The following is a 24,893-nucleotide window of genomic DNA, read 5'->3' on the forward strand; positions in this document are numbered from 1 at the left end:
TCATGTTGTTATAATGAAAACCTTTTACATATATACAGTAAACCTTTAATACACCACCATTTGTCCTCTGGTGCTTAAAAATAATGATGTAGAACTTACAAATGATGTTGAAAAAGTTTCCGCACTTTTATATGTTCATTGGAAATGGTGAAGGCGGAAGGGATCGTGATTGGTCATGTCTGAGAGTGTCATGTGACTGTTTCTGTCTGGCAAGCCGCCTGCCCTTGCAGTTTAGTATAAGAGTTGTCACCCTGTGGTGAAGATGGCTGCGTTAAGCTTATAAATTGCACCAAAGAGGAACAGCTTTCTGTCATACATTTTTTTATGGGCAAGAAGGTGTTTAGGGAGCACAAATTCATCTCCACATGTGTGCTCAGTATGAAGATAAAGTTCTCTCTCTCGTCTATGAGTCTATGTCTATGAGCGGATTGAAATGTTTGAAAACAGCTATACTAGTGCAATAGATGCAGAGAGCGCTCCTGACGTCTAGCTACATGCGATGATGGTGATGTGAAAGCAGTGGTGCATCAGTGGCTACGCGGTCAACCAAAAACACTTTATGCTGATAGCATTAAAAAGTTGGTACGATGCGAAGAAAATGGCATCACAAAGGAAGGTGAGGAAGATGATCATCATGACGGAGAGACATGACGTTCCATGCGCCTACCCAGATGGGCCGCCTCAAACTGGGACCCGAGTGCTGCCGTGCAGCGGGCAAAACCTCAGCACCACACCAGTTCTGATCTCTGACAGACCTGACCCCATTGGCTCTCCAATGGGTGGACCATCAGTGGCTGGACCAGACCAAGGGGTCGCCCACGTAACACCTGGCTGCGGCAGATAGAAGGTCATTTCCAGAGTATGGGACTGGACCGCGTGTCTACCTGGGTGGTTGCCAACCGAGATCCCGAGCTGTTTTGTCGTGTGGTGGATGTGGCAACTCCCCAACTTGACATGACTTAAAGGAAGGTGACTATGAAGAAAAGTGATATACAGTAATTTGTTTCTGAATAGAGTTAAAAAAAAAAAGGTGCGGAAATGTTTGGAACATCCCTCGTAGCTTTCTATTTTCTTCAGGCACATCAACCTCAAATCATTAGATTTAGAGACAAAGGGTCAGAAAGCTGCCCAACAAGAGTGCCCTTGATATGTCTTTCTTGTATTTGTTGTATGAGGTTGTATTCTTGATCTGTTTTTTGATTTGTACTACTTTCACTATTCTGTGGGAGACAAGCAAGTAAGAATCCGGTGGTAAACAAGATAATGACATTGAACTTGAATGTGAGCGTTCCTCTCTTTCCTTCCAGGTTATGATGCGCAGCGGGCAGCCCCTCACTGGTACCAATGGGCGGCGCTGCAAAGAGGATGAGAAGCTGATCAATGCTACCCTGCGAGTTGGAAAACGTGGGTTCATTATCGACACCCGAACTCTCTCTATCGCTCAACAGGCCAAAGCTAGGGGTGGAGGTTTTGAGCAGGAAGCTCATTACCCTCAATGGAGAAGAATCCACAAGGCCATTGACAGGTACAGTAGCTGTGGGGTGCTGGTGGCAGTAAAATGTAGAGGTCACTGAAATTCATTGTCACCAAAGAGAACTGCTCATTAAAGCATTCACTAGCAAAGTTGCCACATGATCAAGAAATGAGCAGTTCAGTGTTGACTTCACCAGTTCAGATTTTTATTTATCAGTAAGTAAACATAGTCCTTAAAAAGCCATAACATAGCTGTGCTTGCGAATTTAGCTTTAATCCACTTCAGTGAGTGTGAAAAATGTGCCCTCTGGTGGTGAAAGGTAAAGATGTGGGAATTTCCATTTGATAGTTTCACCAGTTGAATTTACTCTATTGATTATTTATTTGGATATATATTATTATAGATGAAAATTGAAGAGCAATGATTTGGTGATTGTTTTAAAGGCATATTAACCTACCCATTATCACTTATAACTGCAGTGTTCAGTGACCAAAACACCAACAGCTCAAGTACAACTGAAAAAATTGTATTTATATACTGTACAAGGATAGATAGATTATACTTATGTATCTCCAAGAGGAAATGATCCTGATTTGTCGCATTACAATCCCAATTAAAATGGAGTTTCATTTGGATTTTATGTATTAGATTTAACAGTATAGTCCAAATTGTTGAAGCGGAAATGAAAATAAAATATCTTGTATATATAAAACTAGCCATCCCCCACGGCTTTGCCCGCATATTAGTAAAAGAGGACACTCTTCCTCTTCCCCTCGTCCTGCTGCCTCTGTCTCAGATTAGCGCGAATGTATCGCTCCTGCAAGCGAACTATGATTCTTAGCACAATGAGAGAAGTCGTAAAATCAACTGGAATGTTCAAGCAAATTATAGAAAAAAAAAGATCTAAATCCGTTAAGTAGTTCTCTCGTTTGCTAACTAAGCGGAGTTAAGGTTATGTCCTGAGGCAGATGCGTGAGTGAGGAGGGCCCCGCCCCCTTCCCTGCAGCCCCATGAATCTCTGTCAGATTCATGCTAACAAATCGGTACTGCAAGCGAACTATGATGCTTAGCGTGAGGAGAGAGTCGCAAAATCAACGGAATATTCAAGCAAATTATAGAAAAAAAACAGATCTAAATCAGACGGACATTACAAACAGGTCTAAAACGCTATAAGAAATTTTGCGCTTGGACCATGAAATTTTTAAAACCGTTTCATAGCAAGCACCTGTGGGCCAAGGGTAACCTACAATCCAAATTCCAAGTCCTTCTGGTTTGGGAGATTTTGTGATGACTGAGTCAGTGGTATTTGGCTTTTATATATCATCCTCTTTAATAAAACCACTGTGTGCGTCCAGGTGTCCGTGGGTGTGTGTGTCTTCTGGTGAAGTACACATGTGCGGGGTCGCACGTGTTCAGTCTCTCCCTGTGGACAGAGAGAGAGACAGACGCACGCGAGTTACTGTCAGAGAAAATTACAGGCATTTTACAGAAATGCAAACCAGTATTACTGCGAGAGAAAATTAAAGGCACACAATACAGTGACGCATGTTACAGCCACATACAAGGTCCCTTGCTATTTAATATGGACTGTTCCTACTAATGTTTATGCACTTCTGTTCTAGCGCCCGTTATTGTAACGGGCATAATGTCTAGTATATATGTATATACAGTATATGTACGTATGTATATGTAAGAAATAAAAACTGAAAATTTTGGAGTGCATATGTATTTATTCCCTTTTGCTATGAAACCCCTAAATAAGATCTGATCCAACCAATTAACTTCAGAAGTCACATAATTAGTTAATTAGGGTCCAACTATGTGTAATCAAAGTGTCACATGTTCTGTCACATGATGTCAGTTTTGAAAGGGCCCCTGACTCTGCAACACCACTAAGGAAGCAACATGAAGACCAAGGAGCACACCAAACATGTCAGAATACAAAACTGCAGACATCAGGGTTGGGTTATAAACAAAATCCCAAACTTTGAATATCTCATGGAGCCACCATCAAATCCATTATAACAAAATGAAAAACTATGGCATCACTGTAAGGTAGATTAGGTCACCTTCAAGAACTGACTGTTCATTGCTGTCTAATATAACTCTCTCTCCTCTGTCCTTATCCTTCTTGACCTTTCATCAGCTTTCAATACTGTCATCCACTCCCTGCTTATCTCATGCCTCAATAACATCAGAGTCTGTGATCCTGCTTTGGACTAATTCAAGTCCTACCATTTTAGACTGATACTTTTGTGTCTCCTTGTCTAACTCCATGTTTTCTCCACAGAAACTCTCCACAGGTGTGTTTTAAGGATCAGTGTTGAGTTCACTTCGCTTTTCTGTCAACATTTGCTCCTTAGACAAGGCTATTTCTTCTTATTACTTCTCCTACTGCCTGTATTCCCTCTTAAAATCCACAGGTTTCAGCCCAGCTCTCCAGCTGTCTGTCTGCCATCTCATCATGAATGAATGATTATCACCTTTAAGTTACTCCTTCAAAGTCAGATATCCTGTACCTGCCATCTGATTTTACTTCCTCAGATTTGTCTCTAAGTGGTACTCTTTAAGGTGCCACTCTTTTTACCGTCCGTCACGATCAGGAATCATGGCATGGCTCTGGACTCCATACTTTCATTCATTGATTTTATTTTTTCAGCGAACCAATCATGTTACTTCATTCTTCATAATAATCAGAGGATTTAACCCTTCTTCACTAATTATGCCACGCAGCTCTTTGTTCAAACACTGGTTCTCGATCAACAACTGTCTCCTGGTGGAACTTCATTCAACTGCTCTCAGACCTTTCCTGCTCCTCCAGAATGCAGCTAGCTACTCAACTATTGTTCTGTGTTCCTCGTTTCATTCCTACTACTCCTCTGCCATGGTCTCTTATCTGGCTTCCTGTTGCTGCAAGCATTCAGTTCAAAACTCCCGTCTTGATCTACAGTTCTCTGAAAGTTTCTGCTCCTCAATATACACGTCTTTGGTCTTTCCATATGTCTCTTCAGGAAAGTCTCCTTTTTGCTTCTCCCTATCCACTCATTCTGTTTCCTCTTACCAGGCATACCATGACTGGATGGTACTTTTTTCTTCTTGCTTCCAAAGATGTGGACTGATCTCCTTTTGGCTATTCGAGCTGCACCTCATTTACTCATATTTAGGCATCTTTTGAAAACGCACCTTTTTAATTCAGTATTTTTAGAACTGCTTGGTTTCTCTTCTACAGGGTAGCTGCTCTTGTACTGACAAAGAGCTTATGGTACTGATTTCTGTCTTAGTCTAGTTACATATATTTTTACTTTCTTGTATATGAAGTATAGGGAAAGTATTGCAATTGCCCAAAGATTAAATGTCAAAATTTTAATGAATCTCAACGTTTTAGACCACCTTGAATTTCCGAATCCGAAGTATTGGAATTCTCCAAAAACTCCATTTTGAGATTTTGATGAATCTCGACGTTTTAGACCTCCCTGAGTCTGAAAGTACCATTTTTAGAATTATGTCTGTGTGTCTGTCTGTGTGTATGTAAACACGATAACTTAAGTACGCTTTCACTTAGGTCAACCAAATTTTGCATACAAGTATTAGGTACAAAACGTATATTATTTACTATTAACCTTTAGGCTATTTCCACCAATCGGAGGTGGTACTTTACCTTTTATTCATGCAGTTGCAGAGTCCGATTTATTCAGCTTTACCTTTATAATAATTGTTCAATATATTATTAATTTGATTTGTTGTTGATGGTTCTTTGATGTACATAATATAAACATATAGCCATTGTCTTGTGGTTTACTACTGAAATATCCATCCCGATATCTGAGACCACTTCCGATTTTTTTTTTTTTTTTTTAAATACTAGTAGTGCTACTTCCTGTTGCTCGTTTTTTATTTTGTTCTCTGTTCTTTTAATGCTTTCAGCTTCTACTCATTCTTGTATTTATTATTTGCTTGGAAAAGTTGAAGAAACAATTTCATTGGATACGAGAGTGTCATGATAAATAAGGAAACGAGTCAGTTTCTTGTTAATACAGAATTTCATTTATTTTAAGTATTTTGCACACAGTACTGGACATTCTTTGATATCCTTCAGCTGTGAAACATTCTGACCTGTCATCGTTTACACGTCTTAAACAACTATCATCATACATGCTGCCATTTCTGTACTACCTCACACTGTGCTATATTATCTATATCTATTATTTATTTATTATATTACATATTTATTGACAATATTTTTGTATCTTGATTGCACAATACTATACATTGTAATAACGTTCATATTGTTTACTACACGTCAATTAAACATGGGCGATATGGCCTAAAATCAATATCACGATAAATTGAGCAGTTAACCTCGATAACGATAAATGGACGATAACCACCCCAAGTGCCAAAAAAACAAACTTTTTTTTTTTTCATTTGATGGGGCTGTGGCAGGCAGCATAGTTCCTCCAGTTATTTTGATAATATTATTCCCCCTAGACCTATTCATTGCAATTATATTATTACCACTTTAAAGGACTGTAAAATGTCACTGAAAATAAATGAAGACAATAGTAGTAAGTACTTTTAGTGGTTAAGATTTATTAACTGAACAAAATAAAAAGTGTAGGATACAATATGTAACCATGCTCTCTAAAAAATGTGTATCCCTTGTAAACAAAATAGTTTAATAATAAATATGTTTCACATTGGCTATTCACAAAGTAAACAATGATTGTGCAAATGTAATGCCATCATGGACAAAGGCCTATCTCTGCTAAGGCCTTGAGGTAGCATATCTATCCAAATCTTCACACCCAACATCACCCCAATTCATGGTCTAATTCTCAAATAAAGCAAGCAAAATAAAGTAAGAATTAAATAAGACCTCTCAGACCATATTTACAAAATTAAAAAGGGTTGGCACAGTAATAAAACATTTTAAAAATCATGTATTTTGCTACATTTCACAGCACAACATGATCAACACTGGCTCACAATAAGTCTTCTGTAAAACTTTCTGGATACACTGCTGCTCAGCAGTCTTAAGTATTTTTATGCCTATATAAACATTATTCAAACATTAATACTTTCAATTTTGAATATGACACACAGAATTAAAGTCACTTTAAAACACACCAGATGTCACCACCCAAATATATTAAGATGTACACACTTACCGACTGCCAGGTGCAGCCTGTGCCCAAAACATTGCACCCGTGTCCATTTATTGAGCTTGACAGCTTTCACAATATTTGGGCCGTTGTCAGTTGTTATAGCAACAAGGTCCTCTTCACTGATGTCCCATGCAGACAGCATCGCTCTCAACCCCTGTCCAACCATCTCCCCCGTGTGATCAGATGGAAAATAGGCCGTCTCGAGCACTCTGGTACGCAGCTCCCATTTGTTGTCGATGTAATGAACTGTGAGACTAATATACGGCTCCATTGTGCGGCTGGACCAGAGATCGGATGTGGCTGCAACGTGCTTAACGTATCTCAATTCGGCAGCAACCTTTTTCCTCTCTGTGCTGCACATGCTGGAAATGATAGTTTTTGAAAAATATTTTCGTGATGTCAGTTCGTATCTCTTGTCAATTATTTTCATGAAGTGTCTGAACCCGTTGGCTCCACTGTAGCAATAGGAGCCATGTCTTTTGCTATGTGGTAGCCTATAGCATTTGTGATTTCTTGCCATCTTTTTGAAGTTCGCTCATATAGTTGAGTACTAGCAAATGCTTCGGTTATTGACCGCTGCCTGGTGGAGGAAGACGTTTTTGCTGGTCCTCCTAATCTCTTCTCGCTTTGAGCTTTTTTATGTCTTCGAATTGAATCACATGGTTGTGCTGCAGGTGGTGGAAGAGGTTGGTTGTGTTACCTTGACTTGACGCAACAGTCTTTTGCAGAGTTTACATTTAACAATTTTTTGATCAATATCATCCTTGTTGAATCCAAAATGTTGCCAAACGATTGATGATGCATTTTTTTTGTTAACAAGCGTCTCCTCTTCCTCCTCCACCAGCTCTACCTTCGTCGCTGCTGCTTCAACATTTAAATCGTCCTCCATTTGTTCACCCGTGTCTCGTCTTGTTACAGGTAGTAGAGTCATGTGACTCCACCCCGTCAAGTCTGTAACGTAGCACAGCGTCTTAAAGGGACATGAACATCGCCAACCTGCACATGCCTTTTCTTTTTTTTTAAAATACCGAATTTACCAACATGGGCAAAATGACGTCGATGAGAGTCATAAATTTCGGTAACGATAAATTTTTGATATATCGCCCAGCCCTAACGTCAATGTTGCTGCTACTTTTTTGTCTTGTCTTTGCACAATACCTTGCCTTGTTTGTGATTTTAATTTTAAATTAAAATTTTGTTTGTGATTTTAATTTTAAATTAAAATTTTGTTTGTGATTTTAATTTTCAATTTTTATTTGCACTTCATGTTGTTACACTGTGGACCCTGAGCTTCACAATTTCGTCTATCTCTATACTTGTATATGGTTGAGATGACAATAAAGTTTGCTTTGACTTTGATTTAAATACACAAAATAGCTGCATAGAATAGCAGCACACACTGATGCTTGAGAAGGCATAAGAGTGTCTGAAATAATTTACTTTGGCCAGAGGTCAGGCTTACTTTGCTCATCTTGCCACTAGCTGCCTCCAGTTGAACTATCAATAAAGGTAGAGTAAAAGCAGATGCGATTTCTTTTATGATTTATTTTTCTTTTCTTTGTCCAGGTCCAGCATCCTTCAGGAGAGCCTAATTAAACTTGTGGAAGCCTGTAATGACCAGTCTCATAACATGGATCGGTGGCTGAGCAAACTGGAGGCTTCCAACTGGCTGACTCATGTCAAAGAAATTCTAACTACAGCCTGCCTTGCTGCTCAGTGTATAGACAGGTAATTAAAATAACAATTTTATCAAAGCCTTCCCATACCAGGAGCCCTTTAAACTCTCAGTATGATACATAAATAACATGAAAATAGTATTCTGGTATTTAACTAAGTAGCTATAGTAACTGTAAACACCCCTGAGTTACACAGAATACGCTTACCTTATTTCAAAAAAGCCAGGAAGATCAGAGTGTTGGCTGGGATGCAACAGTGATGCAGTACTTGAATGACTTGTGTAAGGCTGATGTCGCATTACACGATTTTGTTTGTCACGGACTGCGTCAGATTTCCTGATCACTGTCAGTGATCTAGTCACTACACGGAGTCAAATTACACGACTGGAAATCGCATCCCATGTCACATTTACAGAGCACTGGTCTTTCAGCACAGTCGTGCTCGTCCCTTCTTCTGACCTCCAATAGCGTGCTGCCTAACGGAGCCGGCAGTTTACAAAGTGTTAACACCTGCAGCAAGTTCAGCAGGAATCTCTGCCCTTTATCTCTTTTTTTCATTCTGTAATGCCGTGTAAAATATGAGACATCAAAATAGAGGTGCTTCCTTTCTGCTTGTGAGGTCCATACCCACTCATGATCTTGACGGAGCCAGTGTTGTACCGGTGCTTTGTGAATGGTTATTATTTATGGTGTTTTCAGACTGTCATTACTACATTCTATGCATTGTACTGCTTGCTGAATGCTTTTTGGTTCTCAGCAGCCTGCCCCGTGACGAAAGACAAAATCAGACCGGTTTGATTTTATTCTAGCCAAACACAGACTAGTTGGTCTCAGTTGTTTGGTCTGTCACAGGACCGCACCACCAACTGCCTCCAACTGGTTAAGATGATGTGCATGAAGCCTGAAAATTGCTGAAAAACTCATCTAATGTGATGTAGCCTTAAAGAGACACTTGGAAAAAAATGGAAGGATTCTTCTGAAAGAGCATAATAGTAAGATCTTGCCCCTTCCTTTTCAATCACTGGGACATTTTGGTAACACTTCAGAACTGGGACTTTAAGGGCTTGTCAAAGTGCATATGTTAATCATTTATTGCTACAAGACGTTTGTTATGGTCTTGTTTCAACACATGCAGCCTATTGACCTAATTTGTTTTCTATTATAGCATCTCAGAGCAGGAGCTGGGACCTGTCCTGACAGCACTGAGTATAAAACCAGAGTCTTGGACTGGACCACATTCTGTAACAGGACCCACATTTACACTCAATCCTAACAAACCAGTTTTGAGACATCAGTTAACTCTAATTCTTCATGCGTTTGAGATTTGCAAATTGTTACACTGTGCATGGTGGCGCAGTGGTAACGCTGCTGCCTCACACTTAGGAGACCCGGGTTTGCTTCCCGCGTCCTCCCTGTGTGGAGTCTGCATGTTCTCCACGTGTCTGGGTGGGTTTCCTCCCACAGTCCAAAGACATGCAGGTTAGGTGCATTGGTGATTCTGAATTGTCCCTGTGTGTGTGTGTGTGTGCACACCCTGCGGTGGGCTGGTGCCTTGCCCGGGGCCTTTGTTTCCTGCCTTGCGGCCTGTGTTGGCTGGGATTTGCTCTAGCAGACCTCCGTGATCCTGTATTTAGGATATAGCGGGTTGGATAATGGATGGACGGATACACTGTGCACTTTCTCATTGAGTCTGCATGACAAAAAGCACACACACGGGGACCAAGCCAGTATCTGAACACTGGTCCCTAGATTATTGACTAATCCATAGTCACCAGAATGTCATCTGTAATACAGGAGACTCATTTATTGAACATTTTAATCAACCTATTATAAGATAAGTGGCTGCCCATTAGTTAAGAAGTATGATTTTTTTTTCCATTACATTGTATAACTCTGGTACATCACTTTTTTATATTTGAGTCCTTATTTTAACTTTTAAATGGTATTTGGAAAAAGTCAGTTGAATCAGAAATGTGTGAGTAAAGACTTTTCAAAGATAAAATACGTTCTGCTAATGAGACTGCTACAATTTTTATTTTTTGTTCCTTTTGGTGATTTTGAGTTTTATTTCTGGGTTAATGCATTAGCATTTAGAAGGTTATGTATACCGTATATACTCGTGTTTAAGTTCTCCCATGGATAAGTTGGGGCTTGATTTTACTGTATAATTTCTGGTATTTTATAATGTTGGCCGTATAAGTCGAATGCGGACATCTCACACTATTGGTCCAAGAGATTACAATATGCTAATGCCCACCTGAGAGAGTAACCATGGGGCACATGGCCTTTTTTTCTATGTATTGTGACTACGTGACCACACGGTAATAACAACAACAACAACATTTATTTATATAGCACATTTTCATACAAGAAATGTAGCTCAAAGTGCTTTACATAATGAAGAATAGAAAAATAAAAGACCTAGTAAAAGATTAAAATAAGTTAGCATTAAATAACATAGAATAAGAGTAAGGTCCGATGGCCAGGGAGGACAGAAAAAAAAACTCCAGGCGGATGGAGAAAAAATAAAATCTGCAGGGGTTCCAGACCATGAGACCGCCCAGTCCCCTCTGGGCATTCTACCTAACATAAAAGAAACAGTCCTCTTTGTATTTAGGGTTCTCACGGAAGGACTTGATGATGATGGTCATGCAGAGTTCTGGCTTTTAGTCCATCAATGTTGGAGCTTCATGATGCTTTGAGTAGGTGGCGGTGGTACAGGCCGCCACCGCAAATAAACCGGAAAAAGAAACAGAAGAGAAAGTAGGGGTTAGTACGTATTTTAGAGCCACCATGAATAGTTATTATAATAAATTGAACATACAGAGTATCAGGATTAAATTAAAGTGAAGTTATGAGAAAGCCGTGTTAAAGTAATGTGTTTTCAGCAGTTTTTTAAAGTGCTCCTCTGTATCAGCCTGGTGAATTCCTATTGGCAGGCTATTCCAGATTTTAGGTACATAATAGCAGAAGGCCGCCTCACCACTTCTTTTAAGTTTTGCTTTTGGAATTCTAAGGAGACACTCATTTGTGGATCTAAGGTTACGATTTGGAATGTAAGGTGTAAGACACTCTGATATATAAGATGGAGCAGATTATTTAAGGCTTTATAAACCCTAAGCAGAATTTTAAAGTCAATTCTGAAAGACACAGGTAACCAGTGTAGTGACATCAAAACTGGAGAAATGTGTTTGGATTTTCTTTTCCCAAATACCCACACTATTCCAAAGCGACGTTTGCACTCTTTTGTGTTTTTTGTATATCACACCCTCATATAACTTTATCGGAAGAGCATCCCTTATCTACAATTTAGTTTTCGATTAGAAGAAAATAAGAAGCTGGTTCTAAATTAAAAGTCATTGAAGTGGCAAAAGTGGCAGCAACAAAATTTGATGTGTCTGAGAAACTGGTGCGAGATTGGAGGAGGCAAGAAGATGTAAAAAAAAAAACATTAAAAAAATGAAGTGTCGTATTTTTGAATGGGCATATAAGTCGGGGTCTGATTTTATGATTGATTTTTTGGACTTATATGCAATTATTTATGGTAATTAAATCCCAGTGTTTGTGATATGATTTTATGTGTTTTTTTCTTTTCATTTACATTATTTGATATCAATTTGGTTTCTCTTTACTCCATTGGTTGTTTTGGAACATATTTTATCTTGAAAAAGTGTTCACAAAAGGCACTTAATCTTCTAAGATTCGTTTTATATAGGTGGACAAGTTTATACTGGGAATGTCTAAATTATTAGCCTTGATTTACATGTGCACCTTGCAGCACTTACCTATTTAAAACTTACTCGTCAGTCCTTCATCACACACACTGCTACAGTGCTTTCGACCTGATTGATTTTTTTTTTTTTGGAGCTGATTTAGTTATTTATTTTTAAACTGAGTGCTTTATTAAACATGTGAAAATCCTATTTAGTTTACCCTTGATAATATTCAGTGGATTTAGAAAGTACTCCGGCCCCTTCACTTTCTGCACACTTTATTGTGTTGTAGATTTCATTTTAAATGATAAATTTGCCATTTTGGCCCATCAGTCTATACTCCATAGCCCAAGTGAAAACAGGTTTTCAAAAAGGTTTGCAAATTTACTAAAAGTCAAAAACTGAAATCTCTCTCTTTCATATAAGTATTCAGACCCTAAATTAGTACTTTGTTGAAACTGTTTTTGCTGCAGTTCAGTGCTTTGCACACCTGGATTTGGGCACTTTATCCCATTCTGTATGGCAGATCCTCTAAAGCTCCATTAGGTTGGATGGGAAGTGTCTGTAAACTGCTAGTCTCATTGATGCCAGATGTATAATACAATAATACCTTGAGATATGGGTTTAATTTGTTCCGTGACCAAGCTCTTAAGTCAAAATGCTCTTATCTCAAATCAATTTTCCCCATTGAATGAATTGAAATGCCATTAATCCGTTCCGGACCCCCAAAAAACACTGCAATTTTTTTGTTGCATGTTTTTAAATAAGAAAAATGTACTTATAAATAACGAATCTTGTGTAAAAACACAATACAATAGAATGTACTGCAATAAACGGGTGTTATTAAGTACAGTATAATGTACAGCATTTACCTTGGAGATCAGACGAGTTGAAGATGCTGACGGAGGTGGCTGAGAAAGGCTGTACTGAATAACTGAATGTTATTCACTGATTTTTACCCTTTTCGCCGCACCTTCCTCACTTTCATCTGCAGGGTTTTCGATAAAAACCTGTCCAATGAGGTCTGTTTCATCCTCCCTTTCAGAATGTTTCTAAAATGTGTTAGGCAAGTGTCATTAAATACAGCCGCTGCGCAATCAGTTGTAACTTTTCCAGGATGTTTCTTTTCAATAAATTCAAGTGTTAGGCAAGTGTCATTAAATAGCGCCACTGCACTATCAGTTGAAACATTTTCATGGTGTTTCTTCTCTTTGAAGTTTGAAATTTTTCCCACATTGCAGACACTTCCTTTATCTCACTTTATGAGGTAACTTCCTCCACCTCTGCCTCCTCCACGATACCGATCTCCTGCAGAACCTCCGTATGTTGCAGCGTCTGTAGTTCCGTCAACTCCTCCGTCGTCAGTTCCTTGGAATGTGCGGTGACAAGCTCTTTGATGGCTCATATTTCGAATTTTGGCTCGTAACTCAAGGCAATAAATAGACCTATTGACGGCTCGTATCTCAAAAAACTCGTACGTTGAGGCACTTGTATCTCAAGGTACTACTTTATATAAATCTGGAGACAACCGTAAGTTGAAAACTGGGTGGGGACAATTAGATGGCTCACTGAATGCCACTTTTCTAAACCAATCCAATGCCTCATGAAAGCGAGGCTCAAAGTAGTGGCTATAATTTTGAACTGCAGAGATCAGAGGTGCTCTTGTTTATCTGGGCCGACAGACAGCAGTCTTCTGATTACTATGAACTGTTTACAGTCACAAAGTTTCCTAAAAAAACCCTATTGGACATATAAATGTGTGTGCAGTGCGCACATTACATGTTTTAAAAATAAATATCACGTGATGTAAGGGAAAAACCTTTCTGTAACATCAAATTATACACTGGCATTCGAACGGCTTCGAAGGGTTTGTTGTAAACATATACAGTGTGTTGTTGCCGTTGGTGTGTGTGCCCTTTGTTGTTTAGTGTTACGACAATAGTTTAGGAGTCTATTGTAAGCTTGAAAGAACTGGCAGGTACATTCAAGAAAATATGAACTGCAAAATATGCATTTGAAGTAAACGGTGTGTCACATTCAGTCAAAGGGACTGCCATTAAGGGAGAGGATAACAAAGACCAAGAGGAGAGGCAGATTTCAGGACTCAAAACACCAGAATCAACAACTCCAGTGGATGAACAGATGAAGCTGCACAACATCTGCCTTCTAACTGCTCGTCTAAACAAATAACTAAAGAATTTTAATGTTACTGTCCAATTGGAAAGGCAAACATGCCGTGACAAAATAGCTTCAGCATTTTAACATGTTGTATATGCATAAACTCTGTCCTGGGTATGACATTAATCTGCATCCAGCCCTGCATGTAGGCCCTCCAACCAGCAAGGAAAAACCTTGGAGTTGGTGGCAGAATTGGTACTCCAGCCACCTTAAAAAAAAAAAAAAAAAAAAAAAAAACTTCATACTGTCCCATTCCATCTGAACTAGTGTGGTGCTGAGATGTCACCTATCACATGGCTCCTAATCTGGAATCTTGAGTTGGTTTGTAATGTGGAGGGTGCGGCAATGCACTGTATCAGCTCCTGCTCCTAACCCCTCTCTCTATATCCATAAACCACAATGCTTATCTAAAGCCAATTTGATGATGTTATGTCATATAGTGATTCAATAGTTCAAATAACTGAAAGATATTGTAGCAGGCAGAGGCATTTCTGAAACGTGTGGAGCCCAGTAGCTGCGGTGGTCTGCGTCTGTCTGTCTCCACTGTTACAATGCACATTTCATTGCAAATTAATTTTTAAGCTTCAGCTACCTTGTGCTACTGAGTTTCTCAATGGATAACAGCAGTAGAATCTGTTTATTTATTATGAAGACTTGATTTTAACATTCACTTTCACCTTTAATAAAGTACATTTACTTTTAGCTTTTGAATTTGTGAAAGTAAACCTTTACCTATCTGTATACTTTTTGTGTGATCTTGCCTCCTATCTTGGTTCTGCATACCGGTTTCCTTTCAGTATGGCTTATTAAATCTGTATCATTTCTACAGGGAAGGTGCATCAGTTCTCGTTCATGGAACAGAAGGGACAGACTCCACACTACAGGTGACGTCACTTGCGCAGATCATTCTTGATCCAACCTGCAGAACCATGCGAGGTTTTGAGTCACTGGTGGAGAGAGAATGGCTTCAGGTAAGCTTTCATCGTGATAGGTTAAATTTCCAGTAAGTGACAGTCTCAAGTTTTGAGAGTGTGAATGTTAACTAGAAGGGAAAAGCTTAGTTAAAGGTTTCAAACACAAATATGGCTGAAAAGCCCATCCAGTCTGGAGAAAAAAAGAGTGACACCCTCTTTTGGCTACCCAGTATATTTTAAAAGCGCTGACTCTGTGACTTTGTTCAAGTTCAAGCACTTTATTGTCATTGTGTAACACAACAAAATTACTTTTTGTGACACCCCAAGTTGCATTTAAAGAAAAGTTAAATAATTCCAAATATGTCATATTCAGTGTTAAGAGATTGAGTAACCAGAGCAAATTATTACTGCTCAAAGTACAGCAGCATAAATTGTTATTGCACCTGTTAATGAATAGTACATTACATATTATACATTGTATTATATTAGTATACAGTATTGCACATTACCAATATAGCTTATTGCACATGTTCAGTTAAAAATGATCTCAGACTGAGGAAATTCAGAGTTCAGAAAGTTTATGGCAGCTATTTTTAGTCTGTTTGTGCGTCCACAGATTGACCTAAAGTGTCTGCCTGACGGGAGGAGCTCAAACAAAGAATTTCCAGGATGAGTTTTGCCCTTGAGAATGTTTTTGGCCCTTCTCACACTTAGCAAGTCTTATACGAGAGTTTGAGTGATGGCAGTTCAGTCCCAATAATGGCCTCTGCTGTTTTACGACCCGCTGCAGAGCTTCTTTAGCAGCCATGGTGCAGCTTTTGTACCTGCAGGCCATCATGCAGTTAGTTAAGATGCTCTCTATATTGCATCTATAGAAATTAACCAGCAGCTTCTGGGGGAGGTCAGCTGTCCTTAGCTTCCTGAGAAAATAGAGGCGTTGTTGTGCTTTGCCTATTATATATAGCCAAGTTGTTGTCAGCCCGGGACAGGTCCTCTGAGATGGTGACTCCTAGAAACTTAAAGCTGGAAACTCTCTCCACAGCCTCTGCATTGATTGTTATCGGACTGTGATTGGTCTTTTTAGTGGTCCTAAAGTCCAGAATAACTTCTTTGGTCTTTTTGGTGTTTAAGACCAGGTTGTTGGTGTTGGACCATGCTGTCAGATTCTGAACTTCTGCCCTATATGCAGCTTCATTGTTGTCTGTTACAAACCCAATGACAGTTGTGTCATCCCCAGATTTAACAATAATGTTTGATTGGTGGATGGGTTCACAGCTATGGGTGAAGAGTGCATAGAGAAAGGGACTTAGTACACATCCTTGCGGCACACCAGTGCTCAGGGTATAGGTGGAGGATGTGTGTCTGCCCATCCTGACAGACTGGGGGTGGTTGGTGAGAAAATCCAGTAACCAGTTGCATATGGACGGAGCACATCCTAGTGCATAGAGTTTTTGGATCAGCTGGTTAGGTATGATGGCATTAAATGCAGAGCTGTAGTCAATGAAGAGCATCCTAACATAGGTGTTGGGCTTTTCCAAGTGCGAGAGGGCAGCATGTAGAGCCACACAGATGGCGTCCTCAGTTGATCTGTTTGACCGATAGGCAAACTGGTGTTGGTCTAGATCAACTGGGATGGAGGATTTGATGTGGGTCATTACCAGCCGTTCATAGCACTTTAGGTCAGTCAGAGAGTTTTACTGAGACATATTTCTGTAACTGCATGCTGTTGTAATTCTAGGCACAACAATGACAAGCTCCATTAACATGTGTATTTGTTTTAAAGATTTAATGCATTACTTGCATATGATACTCAAGGTGGTAATCTGAGCACTACATGTGCATTGTAGTGGAATGTAAAAGGAGTGATATCTAGCATACAAGTTGATAAGTATTTTGTATGTCTTTATTTGTAATGTTAAAGAGTCTGGAAGCTAGATGAACCCATTTTCTACCCTAAGAGTTTCATTGATGATGAAAGCACCATCTGGACCAGGTTTACAGTTAAATTATTTCCTTTCTTTCTTGTTTATTACACCCTTATTATAAAGTAGTGTGGCAGGACGCCCCTTGATACAAGAGCTGGGGGAACACCCATGGGCTTCACCCTACGTTCCTCGGAACACTTGGTGACAACCCCCCTAGGTTGCATCGGGACCACAATGGTGGAACACTGGAGCTCATCCCTGTTGGACTTCATGACCACCACCCGGGGGAGCCGCATGGCTTAACGAGCCCATGTGGGCTGGACTGCAGCCACACCTGGACGTGCAGCCTAAAGTAGGTTAGTGAGCACCTGGAGCACTTCCGGGGCTATATAAAAGTATAATAATGATCCAAATAATAATAACAATAATAACACTAATAATAATATGAACAGCATACTGCACATGTGCGAGTGATACCAGAATCACTTTCGGTTTTATTGACCATTTCATTTTCACTGCCTGAAGACAGATTTGCCTCTTCATCACCACTGCTGAGAGGAATTTCTTATGAGACACCATTATGAGGCTAGGAGAAGACACGTCTACACCACTGCCTGAATAACGCTCGGTACTTTTACAGCCATAATAAATTTGGGGTCTTACATAAGCTGCATCTATACCATTGCCCAACTGACACTCTGGACTAACACTTTTAGCACTGTTTTTACTGCCCCAGTGATGCGTGGGTTTAATGCTAAGGAGGTTAAAATGGGCTTAATGTTATAATGTTAAGTCTGTCAGTTATGATCGCATTGTGTATTTACAAATGTGTACTGACCTGATATGCCTTACAGCCCTCTTTCTTCGTTCATCCTTTTGCCTTTTGTCATTGGACATTCCAGCCCTGTTGATGCTCGACGAAGTGACGCCAGAACTCACAAATGTACTGTTTAGTTATCTTAGCACTAAAATCCCTGAAGCCTAAGAAAAAACTTGTATTCTTGGGCCAACTTAAATCCCTTTGCCCCTCTCCATCAGCGTCTCTTGTTTTGTAAATATGTTGATCAGCACAAGCAGCAACCTGCCTGGTATTTCATCCCCCCACTTTGACGGAGCTCAACTTGGGCAAAAAATTCTCCCAGCTCTAGCCAAGGCTCCTTATCTGCATGTGAGGTGCCTGGAGTTGTATGGGGTAAATAATACAGTATATCGTTATTTTGGACTCATTCATTTCATGTGTGTTCTGTGTTTACAAAGATCTGGGTAAGTGTGGATGGAAGGAAATGCGAGGCAAGAAATGCTGAACACATACCTAAAGCAGAAACAATTTCCATGTTATACTAATAATGACGTGAAGTATATAATGTATTAAGACTTTATTAAAACATGTGTGCTTCTATTCAAAAATATAACCAAAGTAAAAAAAAAAAAAATCATTCAATTTACATGTTACTGTCAATGAGTTACAAACCCAAGTTCAAATGCCAATCGGTAGAAAGCTAAATGGTATGAGCTGCTGCCTCATTTGGGTTTGACTCTGTAACAGCCGGTGTAAATTTTGGCTACTTGTAAAAGTTAGGGCTTGTTTTTTTTGTATTATTCAGTTTTATTCTCCAGTGACGTTCACATGGTACAACGAACTTGCCTCTCCCTCTCTGAGTTGATGGCGTTTATCTCCAATCTTTTCATAAGAGCAACGATGACCACAGTTGGTACTGTGGTTGATGCTGCTCAGAACTATTTGTTGTACCGGTAATCAAAGATACAATGTCCATTAACCGCTATCAGACTGGACAAAGGCAGGACCATAACAACCGACAGCTTCTTCACAGTGCCTTTGCTGGCTTATAGACTGCTGCACTCTGCTTGGCACCATAAAGTAAAATGGGACTTCCATCGGCAGCTAAGGTCACTTCAGTACGTGAGCAATTTGCCACGCTAATGTTTAGATCTGGCAGTGTCAGACCCTTTCCTGTGGGACTTCAAATTGTAGTCAGGTGCAACCTGTTTGGTTTAATTGTTCTCAAGATGTTTCTAGATCTTGATTGGAGTCTACCTGTGGCACATTGAAATGAGTGGGCATCATTTAGAAAGGCACATGTGTACCTGCGTATACAAAGTCCCCCAATTAACACTGCATGTTAGGACAAAAACCAAGCCATGAAGTCCAAGGAGCTCCCTATAGACCTCCATGAACAAATTGTGGTGTGGCACAGATCAGTGAAAGGAGTTAAACACCATTTATAAAGCTTTCAGTTTTCACAGCAGCACAGTGGCCTCAGTAATTGTGAAATGGAAGAAGTTTGCAACAAGGACTCTACCAAGATTTGGCCAACAAAATAAACTGAGCAACTGGGCAAGAAGAACCTTGGTCAGGGAGGTGACCAAGAACCCATTGATCATGCTAACAGAGCTTTAGATGTCATCTGATGTGATGGGTGAACATGGCGGAAGGGTGACCATTTCAGCAGCGCTCCCATGAATCAGGTGTTTATAGTAGAATGGCCAGATGGAAGACTGTCGTATCAAATGGTCTTTATGGGACTCAGAGTATGAGGAAAAAGTTGATCTAGTGTGATGAGACAAAAATTGAACTCTTTGGGCAGAACTCCAAACACTATGTCTGGCACTGCTCATCACCTGCCTGCGATGAAGCTTGGTGGTGGCAGCATCACGCATTGGGTGTGTTTCATGGTAGTCGGGAACAGGGAGACTGGAAAGAATTGAGGGAAGGATGAATGCTGCCAAATACAGAAAGGATGTTGAAAAAAACCTGCTCGACAGTTAATAGCATCTCAGACTGGGGCAACGGTCCACATTTCAGCACAATAAGGACCTGAAGCATACAGCCAAGACGGTGCTTGGAGTGGCTTTAAGAAAAGTCCTTTAGTGGCCCAGCCAAAGCCCAAAACCCCACAGAACATGTTTGTAGAGACCTGAAGACGGTAGATTACAGACACTTCCCCCCAAACCCGAAATCTAACGGAACTTGAGGGGATCTGCCTGGAAGAATGGGATAAAGTGACTTAATCCAGGTTTGCAAAGCTAGCAGAAACTTAACCCCTGAAGACTTGAAGCTGCAATTGCTGCCAGAGGGCTTACACAAAGTACTGAGGTGAGGTACTAAATATATCTATCAATGAGAGATTTTGGGTTTTGATTTTTAATAAATTTCCAAACATTTCTGAGAACCCCATTTCACCTTGTAAATATGGGTTATCTATCGAGTGTAAGCCGATGGCCAAAAACATCAAATGTATCCTTTTGAAATTCAACCTACAAAACAAAAAAGTGTGCAGAAAGTGATGGAGTCTGAATACTTTCTGAATCTATTCTATATTCTTGATTTAGAGTAGAGTGATCCCTCGCTATATCGCGCTTCGATTTTCGTGGCTTCACTTCATCGCGGATTTTAAATGTAAGCATATCTAAATATATATCACGGATTTTTCGCTGGTTCGCGGATTTCTGCGGACAAAGGGTCATTTAATTTATGGTACATGCTTCCTCAGTTTGTTTGCCCAGTTGATTTCATACAAGGGACTCTATTGGCGGATGGCTGAGAAGCTACCCAATCAGAGCACGTATTACGTATTAAATAAAACTCCTCAATGATATAAGATATGCTTCCCGTGGTGCTTCGCACACTTCAAAGCTCTAACAGCCCGTATTGATTTTTGATTGTTTGCTTTTCTCTGCGCCTGACGGAGGGGGTGTGAGCAGAGGGGCTGTTTGCACAGACGCTGTTTGCTTAGAAGATACGGAGGCAGACGCGCCTGTAAAAAATGCTGAAAGACTACTTTCACATTGATCCCTTCATTGCGGCTGCTTTATCGCGGTGCTTCCCATACTTAAAAGCCCAACAGCCCTATTGATTTTTGCTTGTTTACTTTTCTCATGCTCTCTCTTTCTGACATTCTCTGCTCTTGACGGCGCTCCTTTGAAGAGGAAGATATGTTTGCATTCTTTTAATTGTGAGAAAGAACTGTCATCGAGCACAGTTTAAACTTTTGACTAAAGGGTGTTATTTCATGTCTATAGGTCTCTAATAATGTTAAAAAACGTATTTAGAAGGTCATAAACAGGTTTTCTATGCTCTTAACTGCGAAAATATTAGATTTATAAATAAAGAATCCTACTTCGTGGAAATTCATTTATCTGTCTGGAGTGGATTAACCGCGATAAACAAGGGTTTACTGTATAACTGTGCGGAGAATATTTATAAACAGTGTGGGAGAGTTTCTAAGGGCTTAAAATATATAAAAATAACCATACAAACATATGGTTTCTACTTCGCGGATTTTCACCTATCGTTTGGGTCTGGAACGCAACCCCCGCGATCGAGGAGGGATTACTGTATGTCCTTCTATTTACATATGTTTTATTTTACTAAAATAAGAAAAATGAAGTACTAATGCTTTAGATACCATATACCTTTATATATTTATAGAGTGATGACTATTATAAATGAAGGTTTTAAAAGCAAAAAAGAAGAATTAATACTTTTTTTGTGTTTTTTAATCTTCTAGGCAGGTCATCCATTTCATGTCCGATGTGCTCAGTCAGCCTACTCCAACAGCAAGCCAAAGTTGGAAGCTCCAGTCTTCTTGCTCTTCCTGGACTGTGTCTGGCAGATATTGCGTCAATTTCCATGTTCGTTCCAGTTTAACGAACACTTCCTGATCATGCTCTTTGAACATGCCTATGCCTCCCAGTTTGGCACCTTTTTGGGCAACAACGCCTTTGACCGGTTAGTCTGCAGATCATTGCATTTGTTTATCTTACAAAGAGGCATATAGCATTGAATGTGGAGAGCAGTCATCACAGACACACGCACACCAGCACTGAATTATTACCACCTCAGTGTAATGCAGTGGTTATTTATATAGACATGCAGGTTCTGGGTTTTTATTTGTGTCAATTAAATTGCTTATTTTAGTTATTTTTTGTTTCCTTAATGTTTTAAATAACTGGAACTTGCATTATACAGTGTTACTTGAGCAGGCTTCTGCTTCAGAAAGTTCAGATTTTTTTTACTGATACGGCAGCTTTTTCAATGAATGAGAGATTTAGAAATTTAAAAGTACAAGAAAAAGACCAAAGGCAAAGTTTTACTTCATTTAACCCCAATGCTCCACAGTTTAAAATTACAAATTAAACAATTCAGACATCGTGATTAAAGTGCACATTGCAGACTTTCATTTAAGGGTATTTGCATAAATTTCAGTCACACAACACTTTTTTCTACATGGTCTCCCCCATTTCAGGGCACCATAATGTATGTGACACAGCTGTCATATTTAGTTCTTTGTCGTGTGTCCCTGTCATGCAGTGGCTGATTCACAGACATCAGGAGGTGCTGAGGGTCTTCTCTGGTGATGCTCTGCCAAGCCTCTAATGCAGCCATCTTCAGCTCCTGCTTGTTTCCTTAAGTTGTTTCTTCAGCACATGGAAGGCCTGCTCAGTTGGTTTTAAATCAAAAGACTGGCTTGGCCATTCAAGAATTTCCAATTTTTTTTAGTTTTGATAAACTCCTGTGTTGCCTCAGCAGTCTGTATGGCTCCTTATCTTGTTGTAGGATGAAGCACCGTCAGTGAGTTTGGAGGCATTTAGTGAACTTGAGCGGATCAGATGTTTCTATACACCTCAGAATTCATTGTGCGACTGCCGTCAACAGTTCCATCATCCATGAAGAGAAGTGTGCCAGGATCTGTGGTAGCCGTACATGCCCAGCTATAAGACCCACAGCACCGCCATGTTTAACAGATGAGGTGCTTTGGATCTTGGGCAGTTCCTTTTCATCTCCACACTTTGCTCTTGCTGTCACTCTGATGAGGTTCATCTTTGTCTCGTTTGTCCACAAGACCTTTTCCCAGAATTCTGAAGGCTCTTTAAGTTCTTTTTCACACCATCCTAGCCATCATGTTTTTGTGGCTAACTAGTGGTTTCCATCTTGCAGTGTGGCAAGTCTTTTGTTGATGGTCGTCTCTGACACGACCACATCTGCCTCCTTAAGACTGTTTCTGATCTGTCAGACAGGTGTTTGGGGCTTTTGCTTTACCATATTAAGGATTCTTCTGTCATCAACAGTGGATGTCTTCCTTGGCCTTCTGGTCCGTTTGCAGTTACTAAGCTCACCAGTGTGTTTTTTCCTTCATGATATTCCTGACAGTTGATTTTGGTCATCCTAATGTTTTACTGATGTCTTCAGTAGGTTTATTCTTGTTTCTCAGTCTCATGATGGCTTTTTTGACTTTAATTGGCACAGCTCTTGTCCTCCAAAGGGGAGAAGCAAGCTGAGGTATCTTATGAAGCCATGAAACACACCTGAGGAATAACAAACACCTGGGATGCCAACTGTCCCAAACATTATGGTGCCATGAAATGGGACGACTGTGTAAAAAAAAAAAAAAAATGTGCAGTGTGACTGAAATTTCTGCAGATCCCCTTAAATAAAAAAATCTGCCATGCACTCTTCAATGGCAATGTCTGAATGGTTTAATTTATTATGCATTATGCATTTTTAGTCATATTTTCATTAAAGAACAATTTCAGTGCAAGTTCTGAAAGGATACAGATGTTGGGAGAGCAGAATTTGTTTGTAACCTATGCATTGTCTGTATATGTAAAATAATTAAAATGTATTATAAATATGTGAATTATCTTCATTTAATTGGGGAGTTGAGTCAGTCGGGGTTACCCGAATTGAAATAAAATAAAAATGTCCATGTTAGAACAAGACATCGAAAATGAAGGTTCCTGTTGTTTCAAGCAGCACAAAGACATCTGCTGCATGTGTTAAAATTGAAAGGCACTATATAAATAGAATTTATTATTATTTTAATGTATTTTTAAAATTGTTACAGCCATTCAGGCTCTGAAATTATTTAATGTTAGTGTTTTTAAGACCTGACAATGGAGGACAGAAGAACACAAAACGTCATATTTAAATAGAAATGTCCATTGGGCCTTGGTAGTTCTAATTAGGCAGATAAGAGAAGGCTGTCCTTATTTCTAATTGGCTTCTTGTCTGTGTTCCTAGAGTGAAACTGAAGCTACCTGAGAAGACAGTGTCACTGTGGTCCTGGGTCAATCGTCCACAGGAGCTGCACAAGTTTCTGAACCCTCTGTATGAAAGTAACAGCCTAGTTATTTGGCCATCTGTTGCACCTCAGAGTCTTCTGCTTTGGGAAGGTAAAGTAAGCCTATTCATTTTCAAGCGTTTTTTAGGAGATCAAGACACCAGTATGTCTTGTCTTGATGGTATATAATCCATTTCGGGAGAGAACCAATGAAAACCAGAGGGATGTTAAGATAAATACAGCTCCTTAAAGATCTTGGTGGTGTGGATTAGTGTATTCTAATACAGCGGGGAAAATAAGTATTGAACCTGTCAAGGTTTTTCTCGGTAAATATATTTCTAATTGGGCTATTGACATGAAATTATCATTAGATGTCAGTAACAACCCAAGTAATCCACAAATACAAAGAAATCAAAACAAATTAAGTCCATAAATTATGTGTAATAAAGTGGAATGACACAGGGAATATGGATTGAACACGCTTATTGAAATTTATTGAATGCCTAGTAGAAAAGCCTTTGTTTGTGACAACAGCTTCAAAATGCCTCCTGTATGGAGAAACGAGTTGCATGTATTGCTCAGGTGTGATTTTGGCCCATTCTTCTGCACAACGTGCCTTCAGATCTTGAAGGTTCCGGGGGCCTCTTCTATGAACTCCGATCTTAAGTTCTTTCCATAGATTTTCAATTGGATTCTAGTCGGGTGATTGACTGGGCCAATCTAGCAGCTGCATTTTCTTTCTCTGACACCAATTGAGAGTTTCCTT

At 39.7% G+C, this 24,893-nt stretch overlaps 1 protein-coding gene across 2 annotated transcripts in view; it reads left to right on the forward strand.

Annotated features, from left to right (window-relative positions):
- mtmr9 (myotubularin related protein 9) overlaps nt 1–24,893 on the forward strand; it is a 107,891-nt gene that overhangs the window by 48,498 nt on the left and 34,500 nt on the right. For both annotated transcript variants that reach the window (XM_039749463.1, XM_039749462.1), the window contains 5 exons: nt 1,308–1,525; nt 8,206–8,367; nt 15,036–15,177; nt 21,575–21,795; nt 24,088–24,239. In XM_039749463.1, coding sequence (XP_039605397.1) covers nt 1,308–1,525; nt 8,206–8,367; nt 15,036–15,177; nt 21,575–21,795; nt 24,088–24,239 — 895 coding nt within the window. The remainder of the gene's footprint in view (nt 1–1,307; nt 1,526–8,205; nt 8,368–15,035; nt 15,178–21,574; nt 21,796–24,087; nt 24,240–24,893) is intronic.

Source organism: Polypterus senegalus, chromosome 3 (genome assembly GCF_016835505.1).
Source record: "Polypterus senegalus isolate Bchr_013 chromosome 3, ASM1683550v1, whole genome shotgun sequence".
Classification (NCBI taxonomy): Eukaryota; Metazoa; Chordata; class Cladistia; order Polypteriformes; family Polypteridae; genus Polypterus; species Polypterus senegalus.